Source organism: Caloenas nicobarica, chromosome 7 (genome assembly GCF_036013445.1).
Source record: "Caloenas nicobarica isolate bCalNic1 chromosome 7, bCalNic1.hap1, whole genome shotgun sequence".
Classification (NCBI taxonomy): domain Eukaryota; kingdom Metazoa; phylum Chordata; class Aves; order Columbiformes; family Columbidae; genus Caloenas; species Caloenas nicobarica.
Genome location: NC_088251.1, coordinates 20,513,391 through 20,532,826, shown reverse-complemented (window position 1 = coordinate 20,532,826; position 19,436 = coordinate 20,513,391). Strand labels below are relative to the sequence as shown.

Genomic DNA, 19,436 nt, shown 5'->3' with positions numbered 1-19,436 from the left:
TTCACAGATTGTGTCCCAAGAAAAAAGTTAAATACTCCTTCCTCCCAAATCCACACCCTTGATTTCTTATTTACTCTTTTATAAAAGACAGGTTTCTGGAGGGATTGAACATTAATTACATTTTATCATCTATAATATTTGTGCAAAACAAAGGTTTTAGGACACAGATCACAACTCTAAAGCAGACAATGAAGGGCTGTTTGATTGCTTGTTTTGAGAAATTACAGTTTCCCTCTTATTTTCAGGACAGGTTTAAGCTTACTTTTACAGTATCCACATCTCCAGCCTTTGCAGCCTCCAGCAACTGTCGATCTGCATCAGAATTACCTAATGGGATACCTTCTGAAAAATAAAGGAGGTCGCATGACAGGTAAGTGTATGTAGTTGAAGGCGTTTGTTAAGACTGGAAATCATTTAGCTATTTCAAGGATTTCCCTTCAAAAAAAAAGTTAAGCAGTTACAGACAAGTTTTGTCTTTTCTTACTATCTACAGGTGTAGCTATTTGCTCTTAACAGTATTCGCAAAGTTGCCTTCAGCAATGTGCTTCCTATCCATTTTGAAGTAGTGTAGCACGCACTAAACATTCTTATTTCAGTTTCAGAATTAGACTATGTCAAGAGGCTTATCTATCTGTATGGTGTCCAAATCTTACTCTTGAAAATCCATGTACCCTGTTGCCACTGCTCACAAATACAAAGCAGCCATTTTTTTGCTTCTCATTTTCTACTTACAAGATTCCCACCTCCCTACATCAGGATTTTTCAAAAATTACCCCAGGTGGCTATATCATGAAATATTCTGAGGATCTCTGACAATCTATGTAGCTGAATACTAGAGAGTAAATTATATTGTTAACCACACCTGAGCAGGCACCCTCTCTGTGTATGTGGTTATGGAGTAAGAACTGCACAACCCAGTACTGTCTTTTACAGAAAGTACTTTTTTGTGTTCACTATTATTTCTTGACAGCACCTGAAATGGCAAGTAGAATGAAGCACCACATTATTTAAGAAGTGCATCCTGAATAAATCATCTGTACCTTGTAGTAGCTGTTGCACACTTTCAGTCCCCATTTGCAAGGCTGTAAAGCCCTGCAGAGACACAATGGAAGGATCACATCCAGAACTCAACAGCAACCTGCAGGTCTGAAGATGACCACAATATGCTGCTCTATGAAGAGAGGTCTGGCCAAGATTATCTAATGCATTAACCTAAAAATAACACAGACAAGAAATATGACCATCAAAACTTAATAGTAAAGCTATTTTCATTACTGACTGGGAGAGTTTCACAAGTATTCTTCTGACTTTAATTAAAAGAACGTATTCAGTGTATTTCCAAACGTCATGACATTTAGAAAGATAAAACTGAAACAAAAGCAGTTCAGAAAGTGATAACTATTAATACATTTACTGAGAAAGAATATCCCCCTTTTAGAGCCATGTGAATAATCCAGCAGAAACAAACAGTTACAGCAGTTTTACCGCATACAGAAGTAGGCCGTTATTTTGCTCATGGCAACACAAATCCTCAGTGCCAACTTGTAGAAGAGCTTCTACCTGCATTGGCTTATTGAGGTCTTTCATATTGAGGACTTCCTATATGTTTCAGTCACGGTGTATTTAACAACTTAAAACTCTGCACCCAAACATTACTTGTATGCTCTACTGTTCCTCCGGTTTTGATCATTGCTTCGGAAACTTGACAGCAGTCAGGCTGTACTGATGGATTGATGGCCTATGTCTTCAGTGTATAAATCTACAACCTTCCAAAATGAACTATTTCAGAAAAGTCTGTCTACTCAGCTGTCCATTCTCATGCCATGAGAATCTATACAGCAGGCAAACCTCAACACAAAAAAGTACGAATAGTAACTCATACCTTAGCTTCATGTTTCACAACCACTTCAACAACATCATTATGAGCCTTTTCTGATGCCACATGCAGAGGAGTCAAGAAGCTTTAAAAACAAACAGACAAACAAAAAATAATTCAAAATGTATTTTGCAAAATCTTTTAAACAAAGACTTTGCGGTATTCATTTGTAACGACTCACTCTTTTGTTTTTTCATTGATGTTGGCTCCTTTCCTCAGCAGCAATTCGCATACTTGTTTTCTCTTAGGGTATGGAGATGCAGCAGCACAGTGCTGAGAACATTGAAAACTGTAGCATTAACAACTAGCTAGCAATATACAGGTTTTACTGCTTACTGATCAGCTGGCAGTTAAGAGCTGGTTTTGTGCAAAGACAACAGAAAAAACCCCCAAGCATGTAAAAGCTTATTAATTCGGGAGATTCCACATGGGCTTTTGGATTTACTCTGGTATTTTCCAGGATTCCCTCTCCACTAATTGCTGGAAATCTTCAGGCTTTACCAGCAAAGCTAATATATGTAGCTTGTTGTTGTTTAAAACTAAACTATTGTACAGAAAAAGAGTAATTTAGACAACCTAAAATAAATGGGAAATTTGGATTAGTCTTAATATTAACTTTCAGAACAAAATATTAATCCATGTTATTTGTTTAAGTAGACGCTGGATATTCCAGGTTGGTCTGAATTACACTGTTCGATGCTGAAATTTTTAGTCCTAAACTACTACCTACTATGCTTAGGTCAGCCACAACACATGCAAAATAATTAAGAAATCTTGAGGTATTACCAGTGCTGTCTCATGTGTTTGAGGATGTTTGAAGTTCACTGTCTCCAAAGAAAGATGTTTCTTTATACGAGCTACATCTGATTCTCTTGCAGCCTGTAGCAGTGAGTGACCTTTGAATTCATCTTTAAAAGAAACAAAACCACACGAGAAGGTTACACTCCTAACTCAAGAAGGATCAAGAGGATTGTTTCTTACAGTTAGACAGAAATGCTCATTTTATTCAGCAGATCATGGTGCAGATATTTCCAACTCAGACTTAAGCTTTTACATCACTAGACAGAACTTGTTAGGTAATTCAAAACACTACAGGAATTTGCTTTGTTTCTAAACCAAAGCCAGAGACATGCAAACAGGCTGAACAAGATCTGTTTCACTCACCACTGTTCTAGGTTCCACTCTTTGCATACATAAATCCCTACTCCGGACCTTTTTTTGAAAAAAACATTTCTAGATGCTATATGAAGTCTAATGTAGTATTTACTGATAATTTTTCTGTGTATCCCAGAAAGTTATTGTTTGATCGCTCAAGGACAGAATTTGAGGGCATTCTTTTCAACTCCTTAAGTTTGCTGGACAAAAATCAATGCTTTCCATAAATTTCTTTGATATTTCAGCAATTGTGGCATACTCAAACACATTCACCATTCTGAACTGTTATACTTTCTTTTCTTCACACAAAACACAGTGGAAGAAAAAACATAGTATTTCAACAGCATTGATGCAATGACAGGAGCAAGCGTGGAAAACGAAAGTGTGAAAGGATACTGGCAAGGTTGTGAGGGAAAGCATATATTCAGGGAAGAAAAGCCACAAACCCCATCACAACCACATGACTGTAAAACTGACAATAAAATTATTTTAAATGCCTCCATTTGGAAAATCTAGCAATCTCAATTTATAAACAGTGAAAAGTACTGTCCAGCATTGCACAATTGCTTGGAAAGTGTAAGCATCTTCCAAATCTGACTTCTGGCAGGTCACTGTCTAGGGAACCTAAGTATACATTACAATCTATAACTGTAAAACTGATCTCACTTTATACTCACATGCTAATCGTTCTTTTAACTGTGGTGTTGGAGCCAAATCAATGGTGCTTTTGTTGTGACAGTTCAACAGTGTTGGGTCAGCACCATAACTTAACAGAAGAGAACATACTTCCACCCTGTTCTTAGAAGCTGCTTCATGCAGAGGGGTGAACTGCCACAGATCCATCGCATTCACACATGCTCCATGCTTGAAAGGAAAAGGGGTATAAAAGATGCAATGTCAACAACAGATCATTAGAAAGACTTCTGTCATTAGTTTCAATCCAGTAGACTGTTAAAATAAAAATCAATGCTTGTATGCAAACTGTATCCATTCTCTAGACATTCATTTTCAGTATAACACAAGATTTCAGCACATTGCAGTTTTTAATCCTTTATTGTCTCACAGGTTCATCCAAAGAAGCTAAAGGCAGACTAGTCTTTCCAGGCTTTTTCCAGCATCTCTAAAAGGAGAGTAGCTCTGCTACAGGTCAAATCTGAGAAAGAGCCTAAAATTCATATACTCCAAATCATCTTTGAACAAGCATTTCTTATTGCTCTAGAAAAAGTCTAGAGCGAACAGCTGCACTAAAATAAATACATGTTCTGTGAATACCCCCCAAGACATGAATGTCAAGATATCTTGGAGACAGGTAAAATTGATTTCAATTCAAAACTTTTAAGTACAAAGTTATGCAAATAATACTCTTGAAAGTTTAATATTTGTGTAATTTTTATTCTGTAGGCACCTTGAATCCTGTCTGCAAGCAAGTCTGATAGGATATGCTCTTTCCCATTGCTCCTGTTAAAGCTGTAGTGCATTGCACAAAATAAGATTCACTGGAACAGAAACCCAACAGGGAATACAACTCTAGCTTAACAGTTAAGATATACAGTGGTGTCTAGGCAAGAGGTTTTTCTTTGTCTAGTACCACAACTGTAAAGATTCACTTTGCAATTGTCCTCTGAAGTAAAAAAAAAAAATCTTGACTATTTATACTTACTATGTGCTTATTTCAATATTTTTTACATAATTTTTGCTAAGTAACTAGAAAGACAGATGGAATTAGTGGGGACTGAGACACATAGGACAGAGTAACAATAGCTATTCCCTGAGCATCCAAACATCTAGAGCATTCCCAGCTGCTACAATGATCACGATTTGCTGCAGCAGCTGAGAATGAGCACAGTTGGGCGGACAATACTCACAAATTTTTGCAGGCCACATCTTTGAGCCACTAGTTTGTCAAGCATCATACTTTATCTTCAAGACTAACATAATCCAGGTAAGTCACTTCAGTTCTGAGAGAAAAAGTGACACATTTTTCTTTCTTCGGGGTGAAGGCTACAATTCAGGGCCAGAATTGATGTAAAGTTCATTCCCCTCAAGAGACTGATTACTCTCTAATGTTCAAACATTTATGATCTTTACCAGTATTCCATTCAAAAACCTCTTAATACTTTGTCTTCTGAAAGAGTTTTCTATTGTCAAACTCACAATATTGCTCAGTTTTTGTGGGGGTTTTTTGTGCGTTTTTTGGGTGAGAGTGGGAAGGTTGAGATAAGAATTACTTACTTGGTGGTACAAAACCATTCGACTTCAGAGCAGAGAGAGTTAAAAACAGAAAGCACACTTATAAGGAAAAAGCTTCCTTGCAAGCAGAAGATTCTGTAGCTCCAGCTTAATCATCACTAACATGTAGAGCAAAAGCAATCTATCACTCTTTAAGTTTTGTAAATCTAAGTACAAAATAAAAAAATACACAACTTGCATTTGTCTATTATAAATAGTTCTTATTTTATAATGTGCAATTTAAGCTCTTCAAAGACCAACCTTTACTAGAAGCTCTGTTACTTCATAATGACCATAGGAACAGGCATTGTGAAGTGGCACCAAATCTCTATATAGGAGAGAAAGGGGAAGGATTATCATCTTAGTGTGCATATTTCAATTCCAAATGCATCTATAACATTACAGATTATGGTACTATGTTATACCTTGTTCATTTTACAAAAATAGTATCAGAGATGTTCAAATGAAGTTGAGAGGAAATAAGAAACTGGAGAAGAACCCAGAAAATCCCATCAGCATTTTTCAGAACAACAAACTTTTAAAATAATCAGAAGAGGAGAAATTAATTGCATCGTCTTACTACAAATGAAATGGTTCTGCTCAGAATCAGAACCCTAAGCAGGAAGAACTATCTGCAGGAGATTTTCAGGAGAGACAGTAATCATTTCCTTTTCCACAACATTATTGCTGCAAGATTATCTTCTCCCTTGAAAACTTTATAAAGAGGTTTTAGTGGCTAATGTTTAAGTAACTGTACATATTCTACACTAACGGCAGAGTTACAGAGGTTTTAAAGCCAGCTCTCTCAAACACAGTGGTCTTAAGAGCAAGTGAGAAATTGCCCAAAGCAAATTTTTGCACTGTGGGCTAGTAAGGGAGAAATGACAAAAGTGAATTCCAAGCCCAAAGAGACAATTAAAGCTGTCTGATCAGGCAGCTCTTTATGTAGCTGTGAGGTAATCCTAGGAAAAAGGAGGAATAAGAGTTTGCTTTCCATGATCTTTAATGTACATAAATACACAATTTAAAAATAGGGTTTTTCATTATATTTTATGTAACTAAATAAACTTAGCATGTCTATATTTCACTACTTTTCCTGACATGACAACCAAATGCTTGAAAATGTAGTCCAAATAAAACCTCTGGGCAACAGATCTTCTATTTTATCACATTCTTTGCAAAAAGAAGTGTAGAAACTTAAAAAGTAGAAAGAAAATCAGGATCGATTGAGTCATCAAAATATTTGCTGACTTCACAGGAGTGTATGAATGTATTTTATTAAACAAAAGATCATCATTCGGCTAATGATACCTAAAAGGCAGAATGATGTATGGTCAGCTTAATTTGGATTCTACTGATTCGCAAGACTTAAGCCTGTACACTTTGTGTTTTTGTCATAACATAAAGGTTAAAGATCACATAAAGAATTTCTAGCTTGAGACCGTTATGTTTAACATAGTATTACTGGTTTTTACGTCATCTCTACTTTTAACAAATTCTGTTTATTCTGAACAAAGGAAAAATGAACCTACCCTTTATCCTTAGCATGTACGTCCGCCCCATGTTGCAGTAAGAGCTGTACTATTTTTACACGGTTATACCCAGCTGCTAAATGTAAGGGAGTAGACTGAAACGACAGAATGTAGAAACAATCAGTAACACAAAATCAAGGGTTCATTTTATATCTATATTTTTCAAAACTTGTTAACAGTGCTAATTACTGAAGTTGTTAAAATACCTGCAACATAGGAAAATCAAAAAAAAAAAAAAGACTGCTTGAAATGAGACATTTGATAACTGTGTTAATTGTTTACTGACTACTCTCAGAGTCACCATGAACACAAACCCTGATTAAGTTTAGAAATTATCAACAGAGATTCTTATTAACATCAGTGAGTGCAGTAAGTTCATGGCGTGAGGAAAACTTAATCTTCTCTTCTAAATTCTCATCCTCCACAGAGCAGTCAGATAATTGCTCTGTGATCTTCCCTAGCAAACCCACTCAAGCATATCCATCAGCAGCACCAAGGGCAGAGCTACAAATTAGTGAAATCTTATCCTCTTCATTTACAAACTGGGTTTGTATAGTTCCTAGAAGAGGAGTCTTATAACTAGAAGATGAGAAAATAGAGACGCAAAGGCATTTTGGAGATCCCAACCTCTTACCACAAAGTCTTAAATAGGGAAATTCATTCAAACAAAACCTAAATGAATGAGTACACACAGTTAATGAAAATGAGGATGCCAAAAATTGATTCTGAGTGATCTGAAGCTTTGGTAGGCTAGGGGCTGAACCCAGGAGACTATAAAGATTTTTTTAAATTGAGATTTTGAACATTTTTCATGTAGTTCTTTACCAATACTTATATCTACGAACAGCTTGTTCCCAAAAGAGCAGTGATAACCTGCCTAGGGTGTATGGCAAATAAGGGGCCTGTGTGTCTCTATGAAAGGGACAATCTATGAGAAGGCCTCTCTATTACTGCAGACATGAAGGTCAAACAGAAGTTTCAATTGAAAAGATATTTGTTTATTGCTCATAGATGGAAATACCTACATTGTCCTTTTAAGGTTGAACAAACAAAAAAAAATCAGCTAGCTGCTAGAGAGGTACAATCTTATTTTCCCACATATATTAAAGAAAATAACTGGGAAACACATAAGAGTGAACTAATTCTACAACAGGTTTAAACAAAAATACCTTTCTGCCATCACTTGCATGACAGTTAACATTTAATGGTGTAAGAAGAGACATCATCTTTTCTTCATTTCCGCTCCTGAAAAATAAGATATGAAACGGACAGAATCCTTTTTATTCCAGTTTTTAGTAGCTTATTATGTTTTTATATTTTTGCGTGCTACAATGTTCAGCAGATCTGTTCAGAAGTCATACATTACTTCTGTACTGTCAGCATTAAAGGAAAAGCAAAAGGCATTTATAGAATTATTTTTGTGGCTTTATTCACAGATAACAGCCAAAGCTCAGCATCTAGATGGAATGCCAGTTGAAAAGCAAATATATATACACATTCATTACATACAAACCCCCAGACAATTCTGAAAATATAACTAAATTCCTGATATCTTCCAAACATGCATACCTGGCACTTTCTAAGAGTTCATCTTTCTTGTATTCACCTGGAAGACAAAAGTGAGTTTCTTCAGTTGTTAAATAAATTATCTATATTTGTGAAGTTCACTACTTGTCCCCCTCTTCCAAATTTTAGAGAACATAAGTGATAAAAATCTGACAGTTGATGACTGAGCTAGCACAATAAACTCTTTATGCAGAACACATTCCATGACTGAGATGATGAAGGCCATATGGGAACTTCTATTTAGAATTACAAAACAGTGAGAAGTTAAAGTAACATCAGAAAGAAAAAAACCCTAAAATACTGTATTACATGCATTTGACTGTTATTAGTCATAATGTAATCTAAAGATTATCACTTACCAGTCAGCACAGCTTTTGCAGATGGATCTGCTAAATCCAAAGCTGTTCTTCCATCTGTGTTCCGGATGGTTGGTTCAGCACCATGCTGCAGCAGTACTACAAAATGCCAAAGTTTTCCATGACAAAACAATTCTACAAGACAAGGCTTATGAGATGTATCATTACTGTAAGCAACAAGCAACAAAAGAAAGATCCAGTTACTGATCCTAACTTCCCCTTGCAAATTTTTGATGACAGAATTCCTTAACATCAGCTGTGAACAGTTTAACTAGTGAAACATGCCTGTACACCTTTTATGAGAAAAGAGCAGAGCAGAAGTGGGACAATTACAGATCGGCAGGAGGCAATCTCAGCTGAAAGACACTGACTGATGTACCACACAAAGCAGTAGCTACTTTTTGTCAGCTCCAGAGCACTCTGCCTCAAATCCACAAGTGCTTGTGCCTGCCCTACACTGTACGCAGCCATAGCAGGCCATGCATCTTGCACTGATATTGGGGACAAACAGGCAATGTTACATATGCAAATCTCCAGATGTTCTCCTTAATAAAGTAAATGGGAGCAAACCACACAATCAATAAATTAGTTTCTTGACCTCATATGTAACTTTCTACCTCTTCCTAACTCTTAAGAACTGTGTAGGAAAAACAAGTGGTCAATAGTCAAAGCTTAGCTCCTATCCTTAACTAATTTAATATGGTTGCTACATACAGAGACAGAATGAATCCACTATTAAAACAAGTTTTGTTCTTTCCACTGCACTGTGAGCAGCAGCATTAGACAGCATAAGAGTCTGGCCTGGAGTAGAGAATCTAGCTCCATCATGTCAGTCTAAAGCTCTTTCCCCGTTATGTCAATGTGAACCTTTATACTTAGGCAATTATCAAAAACAGATCTAAAAACTTGTTTCTTATAAAACTGGCATATAAATTTAAGTTTTGAAAGATTTTTAGTTTTAATCCTTATACCAGCCACAGCTTCAAAGAGTAAAAATGGTCTTTAAAAGGTTCTTGGTTTTTCACAGTGAAAAGAAATGAGTCAGTCGCAGGAAGAGTGGGAGAATATTACCAATGCAGACATCTGTCTTGCCCTTAATGGCAGCTTCATGAAGGGGAGTGTAATTCCAATTATCCCGAGCATTCGGATCCGCACCATGCCGCAACAGGAGATTTACAACTTCAGCATGACCAAAAGAGCAAGCATTGTGAAGAGGAATAAGGCCTCCATCATCTCGTGCGTGGACATTGGCACCACTTTGAAGTAAATATTCAACTACATCCTTCCGACCAAAACCTGGAAGAGATAAAGGGAAGAAAGGTATCGGCATGGGTTAAGAGAATTGCTTGTCCCACATACACAGGTTAAACCAACTAACGGTAACCACTCTAAATAACAATCACAACTGGCATTGTTTACTAAAGGAACATTTACACACTAAGGCTATTTTTGAAAACCCTAAAAATTACATTAAAACCAGCAGAAAAGTAACGTTCAAGATTACTGGAACAATTAATATCTTGATAGGGCTCCTGTGAGTCAACAGCTTATTGAAAACAAACAAAAAGAACAAAAAACTGACAAAACATCTTTTTAACTAATTTTATATGGCTATTAAGCCAAACAACATTTTGCATGACATTCTGCCCACTCAAAGCCAGTTTGTGGAAGGATCAATACTGAGCCTGGGGAGCAGTAAGAATGAGACTGGCTACAAGCCAATGCACATACAATTCATATTCTAAGCTTTTAAAAAAAGGTTCCTATAACATGACAAGTATTTTACAGAAACATGTTGCTTGGTTTGTTTTTTTTTTTTTTTTTTCAAAGCATGTAAGCAGCACTGCTCTCAGGTTAAAACAAGAAGTATGAATGGCTATTTGCTTTCTAAGGAATAATTAAGATAATGTGCACACAGCTTCCATCTTTGAAATGATCACTTAGATAAACTTCATATGTCCATAGGGGTTTTCTTGAGACCATTCTCTATTGAAGAAATTTATTATGAGAGTATGCATAACCATAATTTAAAGATATTAATAATATCTATTTTCAGTGATGCCTAAAATGATTATAAATATTTGATCACAACTGAAGCACAGAAATAGTCTTACACATTCTGAGGCACTTTTTTACAATCCTGCCATTCAATTTAGTAGACAGCAAAAAAATATGTCCACTTGCACATTTGGGGTTAGAAACATACCATAAATAAGGTAATTGCTCTTATAAGCACATTCTGTAGTTACTATTGCTTAATTTAAGCTGTATCTCGCACATTTATATAACAGCAAATAAACCAGGACATCGAACTTACCAACTGCATCCATGTTTTCTCTAGTATCTTCACAAGAGGACAGAATAACTTAGCACTTCTGCCTGTAGTCATTACACCCATGTGGTCACATTCCAAAGGCCTCTGCCTACAGAAATCCCCCAAAGGTTTCACACAGGTCTCTTTGGGTCTCAGGGATTATTAGGGCAGCTAAGAGCCATATTTTTGTATGTACCAGACTTGTGCGAAGCACCTTCTGGGAAATAACCTGCATGTGCAGGACTTGGCATTCCTTGCTTTAAAGATGCGCTGCGAACTGTTTTCCTGAAAGGTGCAGAACTGGGTGGGGACTAAGTCTTGGGCTTTTCCCTCAGACTGAATCATGACACAGTTGTCAACACCAGTGATATGCAGATTGTAGCAAATTTGAACGGTGTTACAACTCATTAATGGAACATCAGTAGGTAGGTACTAAGTCCCTGCCACCATAACCTGGAAATGATGTTTATTCCTGTTAACTAGACAGCATTTCGGTGACAAAGTTACATAAATGTATGAGAAGCACCAGCATCTTAGTTACAACTGAACATCTTCGTTTAGTTGCAACTCAGCTTTTCCACAGTGCATTAACTAAACCTGACTATTCAGTAAATCCTTCTCCCAGACTGACAGTAACTGAAATCTCAGAGCAAGAAGCACTTTCACCTTTGCTACTCAGAGTTCGAGAAAAAAACACTGCCATTATTAAGCACCTTCTGGATCCTATTTGCTGAGTGATCTCGTATACAAGCTGTGTAAGCAAAAACCAAAAAGGCTAGAAAAGGTATTCAGAAAAGCCTTTATTAAATTCTATTTTTCCCCCTCTTCTCTCAGATGCCTGGTAAGAAACCCCATTTCCCAGAGATTTCCGATTATTATAAAAATAATTTTATGTGAAACTTTTTAACCCCACAATGAACTCCAAGGTATTTTCAAGTAACAGCCACAAGACTAGGCTGGTGATGTGCTTCAATTCTTCAAAATACATTACTAATAATACAAATCTTAGTTTGCTAGCACCTTGACTTCAACAGAACCACATACTGCACAGCAAATTCACTTCTGAGTCTCAACATTACAGTTACCCATCTCATAACTAACAGAAGGCACTCTGCTTGTCCTAACAGCAAACAGGAGCTCAGCGCACTTGAGATGAGAACTGGATCAGATTCATGGTCCATGCAAAAACAATTTACCTGCACAGGAAGTCATATTCAATGCACAGGCACACATATTTCTGCTGCCAAAAAAAAATCGGTACTTATTAATATATAACCATGCAGCCATACTGTCTATGAACTATATGCAACATATTTCTAATTATTAAATAAATTTAGCTTTCATAACTAGATATTATAAATATTGTTGTCTTAAATGTGTCCTCCTGAATTCTCCTTACATCTTCAAAATTTCAAGAAATTGTTTCTAGTTTGAATGTATACTCTAAATTTGCTAAATTCTTCAAGGATCTACTCAGATGAGACTTTTTACAAGTCCTGCAAACACATCAAAGCTGCTATTTGATGACAGACTGCTTGGTATCGTCGTCTTCTTCCTGTACCAAAAAATGTTTTCCAGAACTGCTTTAGTTATGTTAGAAAAGCCTCTGATCAAATTCTGTCCAGAAGCTACACTTCTGGTAGCTAAACATCACTCTTTATTGTGGTTTAACCTGGCACGCAGCTAAACATCACTGACAACCGTTCACTCAAAACTAGGGCATTTGTACAGAAGAGATTCCTGACCATCAAAGCTTTGAGGTATAGCCATGTTTTTTGAACGGAAAATACCAACCTTCGCAGGAATCAATATCATAATTGAAAATCAGCTGTAGTGAACCTCATGCTAGGTGTAGAGAATTCCCTCGAATGTCCTCTCTTTAGTACATAGGTTCAATCAGATATAGTTCATGAGCAACCCATAGCTACTCTCACTGCAGATCCTGCAACCATCCAAAAATAACCTTAGAAGTATAGCAACACCCCTAAACTACTTATAATTATTTTAAGGTTGAGACAGGCCCATTTACATCGTATCAATTTTTGCAACTTGTCTTCAGCACTGACTGCACAGCAGGGATTCCTTACTTCCTTGTGGAAGCATCTGTATGAGAGGGCACTATATATGGAAAGAGAAGTACTTCCTCATTATTTTCTGAAGGATGTATACGTACAGAGGAGGTGGCCAAACTCTGTATGATGGTCTCTCCTTCCTCTCTCGTTTTGACTGAGAATGGAAAGAGGGGACAGCCTTTGCTGACACAGGGAAGGGAGCCACTACCTACTGTAACAGTTCCTCTTTGCTATTAGTCCACCGCTGCAAAACACATTTCACTGCCTTTTTTAAAAAAATATATTATCATTTTTAAGAGGTGGATTTTTTTTTCGCTCTTGAGCTTCTATCAAAAGGCCAATTATATGGTACACAGCTTGCAACTGTGCAAGATAACTGTCTCATCATCATGAATACTTTGTTTCTTACTGCAAAGTAGAAGGGCTACCCATGGCCTCCAGCTGTCAGTCCTCTACCATCTATGACAGCCAAGCACCTTGCTGCACTTATTGTTCCCTGAAAAGTTACCAACTTTTTAGCTGATAAATCCTGAATGTTAATCACAATGGAAACTTGTAACTGTATATATATATGTATATATATATATATTTAAAATTTACTTATTTACAGTTGCTGTTGTGTCATAATTGATATTCACCTAATTTTGATGGGACAAAAAGCTAACGGAAACAACTGAGTGCCAATTCTTCTCTGCCCCAGGTGTTCTATTTTTAAGTGAATTTTAGTTTGCAGGAAGGGCATTTTGGTTCCTGCTGAGTCCCTAAAATCTTGTGATACTTTCAAGTTTAACATACACTGTGATGGAAAGGATTGACTTGAAGAAGTACATACAGCATATGGTGAGAGAGGACTGAGCCTATTATGTTGCAAAAGGTGGTGGGCTCTTGACTTAAGCTTCAGTACAACTTATCTACCACCCACACAATTGTGTACTACAAAATCCAAAGAGCAACCTTCACCAGGATCCCAATATACATCCCTTCTAATAATGGCACATGCCTAGGGAAAGCTTGCAATATTTTAAAAATATATTTTAAAATCCACCTTTACAAAATAACACATGGAAAAAAGAACAATTTGTTTTATTTCTTTAAATTGTTAGCTAAGATCTGGGAAAAGACTTAAAAAATGGAACGCAAGTTCAGACGCATATTTCAGCTCCCCCTCTTCCATAAAACAAGTCTTGAAACTGAATGAAACTAACCAGAGAGTTTTGTTATGTATTTTCTAAGAAAACACATCAAGGATAAACAAAGCAAGAACACAGCAGACTTTTGCTTTACTTCCTGAAATGTAATTTCCTTTAGAGACAGAAGAAGGTGTGTTATTCCAACTGTGAATAATGGGGGGAAAAGCAAAACAAAAACAATAACCCCCAAATCCAAGAGTTACTTATGTCCATCTTTCACACTGAGTCTATTGCAGGTAGGCTGACAACAGCAGAGTTCTACCTGAAGCAGTGCAAGAGTGTTAAATCAAGCAGTCACACAAGTACTTTATGTCATGTGTTAACCAGAAACTTTTGGCATCTCTCACAGACTTGTGAGAGGAGCACTTAATTTCTCTATATCAAGTCTGAAGTGGGCATAAGGCTCTCCCATTTACACACCAACTTGTTTTACATTAGAAGGCTAACAACTACATGAACTGATTGCTATACATTTTTTAAAGAAAAAGCTTTCTATAGATCAGGAATTCTGTTTTCTAAAGTCACTTCTTCAAAATGCAAAAAATATACTCATTTGTTTAGTAGTTCAGAGTTTATTAGCGAACAGGCAGGACTGCTGCATATAAAAATACAGCTGCAAAAATGTTTTCCTCTGACAGGATATTTTAAGTTGTCTCCTGGGCTCTCTTGTTAATCGAGTTTCTTAAGTCTGTGAAATGCAACTGAAATGCAACTCCTGAAGAGGCATTCAAGAACTCAGACCTCTTAAGTCTACTGAATACGAGGAAAGGACACCTTAAGTAGAAACCTTCTCCAAAACAATTCAGTGAAGAACCAAACATCTTTATTACTATCCATGCTGTTTAGGTGAAAAGAGGCGGCTGTCTTCTGCAGCTTGCCAGCCTTGGGGTCCTACATCTAACACTGTAAACAAATCAAAACAATCAACGTGAAAACAACAGTCACAGTCAGGTCTTTGTCTGAAAAGGTGGGATGCAATCTTCTGGCCTGTTGTCAGCGAAAGCAGTTGTTCTGTGATGTCGGCTGTTTGCATATTTAAGTCCCAAATTAACAAAGCCTATTTGGTAAAGAGAAGAATGCAAAAAGCTTAGGAACAGCATTATCTGACAGGCACCCTTCACGGGTGAAATTCTAAAAATGAGCAGGCCTACTGAAGTCAATGGAAGCAGTACCTAGAACATATGTCACCTGTCAGAGCTCACACACAACAACACGGTCAGAACCTCGGTCCAGATGTCCCCAACAGAAGAAACAAGATGCCACCTGTACCACTCAGCAAACAGTGGGTGACACCTCGGCAGCGAGGGTGGCGCCCAGGGCCGGTCACAGCCACAGGGCGGGCGCCGGATGCACACGGGGCCGGGGAGGCGCTCCGACCCCGCCGCTGTGCGCAGCCTCCCCCGCTGCCGCGGGGCCTGCGCCGAGCCCTCGCACCCAGCGCTCCTCCGCGGCCCGGCCCTGCCCAGGCCCCGCGCCGAGAGGGAAGCGAGGAGCGCGGCCCGGCAGCGGGCCTGGCGCCCGGCGGGGCTGTCCCCTGGGCTCCCCCTTCCCCACAGAGGCGGTAAGGGCGGCCTACGGCCCGTACCTGCGGCGAAGTGCAGCGGGCTGGACTTCCTGCCCGCCGTGTCCCGGCTGTTCACGTTCTCGGGCCGCACCAGCCGCTTGACCCGCTCCACGTCCCCGTTCCTGCAGGCCTCGAAGAGCTCCCGGGCCGGCTCCGCCGCCGCGCCGCAGCCCGGCGCCTCAGCCAAGGCGGCCGCGCCGCCCGCGCACCGCCGCCCCGCCATGCCGGGCCGGGCCCGCCGGAGGCGGCCGAGCAGCCCCTGCCGCCCCGCTCACAGGCCGCGGCCCTGCGCGGCGGCAGCTCTGCACACGCGCCGCTGGGCGGGGCGCTCGGCCCGGCGCATCGCGGCGGAGGGATCCGGGCGGAGCAGCAGCGGCACAGCTGCCGGCCTCGCTGCGCAGGCGCCCTCCGACAGGCTGGGCACGCGCGGGGCGCGCACGCGCGGGCGGTCGCGCTGAGCACGCGCAGTGGGGCGGCGCGCGGCTGCCCGAGGGGGTGGCGCGGGGTGCCGGGCGCGCCGGGACGCGGCTCCTGCGGCCTCCGGGCGGCTCGGAACCGAGTCCGGGGGCCGCGGGTCCACGGCGGCGGGTGTTCCCGTTGCGCTCTGGCGGCGCTGCCGGGGCGGGCGCGCATCGCTGGGGCCCCGACCCGGGACTGGGCTGCGGGGGGCGCCGGGACCCAGGGGGCGCCCGGGGGCGAGGCGGGTCCCGGTCTAGCGGCCGCTTCGGCTGCACGGAGCCGGTGTTCCAAGGTGCTGTCTCGCCTCTCGTTCCCCGCGGAGGCGCTTACTGCTGCGGAAACGATCTGAAGCTGGATTCCTGCTAATGCAGAACAGAAACAGTTTTTCTGTACGCTTCTTTTAAACTTAGGGAGGAAACAAAAGACATCACCGCCTTTAAACTGCTGCCCGCTCCTTTGTAAGGGAAGATTGTAGCGCAAGAAGTCAAATGCAGAGCTAGTAATTTGTCCCAGAAGAACAAATGTCCTTTTGCTGCCTGCGTACAGACTTGGAGGTGACAGCTATTGAGGGAAATTTCTTTTTTGTCCTGTAAAATGTGTAAGACTGCATCTTGGTCCTAATAACTTCATGATTTAATCAAAAGCCTTACATAGTTACTTACATAGCAAAATATGTTGCTCAAAAGGAAATTAACTGTGAAATGGAATTTGTACAATATAAATTACACAGGGTTTTTTTTTCTTAATCTCAGAAAGCAGCTATTAGAAAATACAGTTGCTTGGCTTTGCCAATTGAAAGCTTTCGAAAGGAAGAGAGAACACCTTTCTCCCTCTTGTAAGCCTAATAAGCTTGATGGGGAAGCTTGAGCTCAGGTGGGCCTAACTAGAGGATTCATTCAGTAATTTCGAAAAGTGTTTTTCCACTCATGCCATAATAGAACACTTTGGAAAATGCAGTTGAATTGGGTCAGTAGTTTCCCGTTCCAAAGGCAGGAAAGATAAGTGCCTCCAAACTCAACTAACTTGGAGACTATTGTCGTACTAGTAAATTAAAGCGTGTAAGAACCAGGAAAGAGATCGGCTGCTAATTTGTACAGTTTAGTCACCTCCATTCTGTTAAATATCCTTGTCTCTGGAACAAGGCAGTTAACACCAAGTTGCCTCTCCCTAGTCCATGCAAATGCCTAAACTGTGCCCAGGAATATTTTTTTGCGGAAATTACTAGTCATCCCAGGCCAAACCCATGCTACAGTGACAGGTCAAGGTCCAATGCCTCTGTGTCCTGGCGCTGTTTAGTGATTTACACATAGTCACAGTGGAAGTGTGACAGAAAAACGTAGCCAGCACAGGGATGGAAAGCCTGTGCTTTGACAAAGGTGATGCCTTCGTCAGGTGTGTTTTCTGTCATCTCACTGGCTTGTCTCCCCATCACCACTTACGTTATAAGCTGTGTTCAGCAGGCAAGGGAAAGTCAGGCTATGGCCAGGGTGCCTCTATCAGCCTTGTCACACATACGTAATTCTTCCGCTGCTTTGCATGTAGCCGTAATGTTCTGGCATAAACTGTCATCTGTTGTGTCTCGGTAAGCCTGCAGCCACCTCAGACCTTCCCATCATCTCCCAGGTATGTGTGGTGAAAACTGCCCTTCTACACACAGACTCCACAGACTGACAGCAAGAGCTCCAGTGCTGCCGCTTGTGTCTTTTATTAGCCCCACTAGCATAGCTGGGAAAAAATCCTTCTTCAGGCCTAGAGCAGAAGTAGCAAATGCATTAATTTGAAGTTGGCTGCTTTCAAAACTGAAGAAGGGGCTGTGTATCTGAAAGTGTGTGGAAGTGTAAATATTTGTGTACACAGAAACACATCTTGTTCCCAAGGTCTTCTAAAGGAGTTTAAAACTAGAATGATTTTTCACTAGTTCTGTTTAAACTCTATGTTTCTTTCCTTGGCAAAAGCTATTATCAAATGCTAGTGGAAAACCATTTAAGAGAGTTAGAAGAAGATTACGATTATAAAATACATTACTGTTATATATCTTAAGTAAATAAATTCCTCATTCTTTCCACATCATTACACCAAAAAGATACTATTCTCAATTGCCTGTATCCTGACTTCCTTTTCCAGTATGGCTTCCCAATAGCTTGAGTGTAAAACTATGGCAAGTGTCTGTGAGCAGAAAATAATTTTTGAATATATGATACTGTAAGAGCAGGATTCAATTAGACTTGAATTTAGTGGGTCAAAGACTCTCGGCATATTTTAGGATTGGTGTATTAATAACCCTTACACTGACATTTGAGATTCACATTATGTAAAATAAATATACTTTTTATTTTATTTCTGTGTTTGTTTATTCTGTGAGAAAATAATATGTAAAATTCAGTGGTTTTCTCCAGTCTTCTGTACAGTAGTATGGTTAGAAAACCAAAGCTGAAACATATGCCAAATCTTACCCAATGTATATAGCAAGGTTTTTTTCTAGAGGAAGTGGAGGTTATAACTTTTCTATCATTAGAACCACCCAAAAGAACTAATTAAAACCTTGGAAACATTTAACTGCTATTTTTTTTTTCAGTATAATTTGTGATACACCAATAACCTCTACCTTTGCAGCACATTTATATTAGTGGCGTGACCTGGCCTGATAGAGACATGAAAGTATTTTTGAAGTGAGCTTAAACAGTTTGTTTAGAAACATGCTTTGTTGGTCACTAGAGGACAGAAAAGAAAAATTAAAAATAAAGAAAAATAGAGAAAGAGAAAGAAGAAAAAGGGACTGTTTGGTATGGACAGACTAAGGCAGCCTTAAAAATAAACCCTTTTTCTTTCTGTGTAGGAGATTAAAGTTTACTTCTGGGCAGAGACATCATCCACGCCAATCTGCAAGGCAGACCATCAGATTTGGGTTTTTCAGCTATCAGCCCTTCATTTCATGAGAATTTCTCAGCTCTTTCTAACTGGTCCCTGCAGTAGTTTGCTTTGCTCTTGGAAGCAAGGTAAAATGCTAGATTTAATATCACTAGGACATTTCAAACATTCAGAAGTTTAGCTTAGTCCAAAAGAAGAATGATTTAAAATTTATTCCATTTGAAGTATTTCCAGATGACACTCGGAAAGAAACCT

General features: G+C 39.6%; 1 protein-coding gene across 1 annotated transcript in view; it reads right to left on the bottom strand.

Annotated features, from left to right (window-relative positions):
• Positions 1-16,153, bottom strand: part of TNKS2 (tankyrase 2) — a 33,188-nt gene extending 17,035 nt beyond the window's left edge. Inside the window, exons 1-13 of the mRNA XM_065638690.1 lie at positions 15,876-16,153; positions 9,786-10,010; positions 8,718-8,813; positions 8,362-8,398; positions 7,962-8,037; positions 6,793-6,887; positions 5,522-5,588; positions 3,709-3,895; positions 2,663-2,784; positions 2,058-2,149; positions 1,883-1,961; positions 1,041-1,212; positions 263-342 (exon numbers count right to left, since the gene is read on the bottom strand). Of these exons, the coding sequence (XP_065494762.1) occupies positions 263-342; positions 1,041-1,212; positions 1,883-1,961; positions 2,058-2,149; positions 2,663-2,784; positions 3,709-3,895; positions 5,522-5,588; positions 6,793-6,887; positions 7,962-8,037; positions 8,362-8,398; positions 8,718-8,813; positions 9,786-10,010; positions 15,876-16,077 (1,530 nt within the window). The 5' untranslated portion in view covers positions 16,078-16,153. The remainder of the gene's footprint in view (positions 1-262; positions 343-1,040; positions 1,213-1,882; positions 1,962-2,057; positions 2,150-2,662; positions 2,785-3,708; positions 3,896-5,521; positions 5,589-6,792; positions 6,888-7,961; positions 8,038-8,361; positions 8,399-8,717; positions 8,814-9,785; positions 10,011-15,875) is intronic.
• Positions 16,154-19,436: the final 3,283 nt, after the last annotated feature.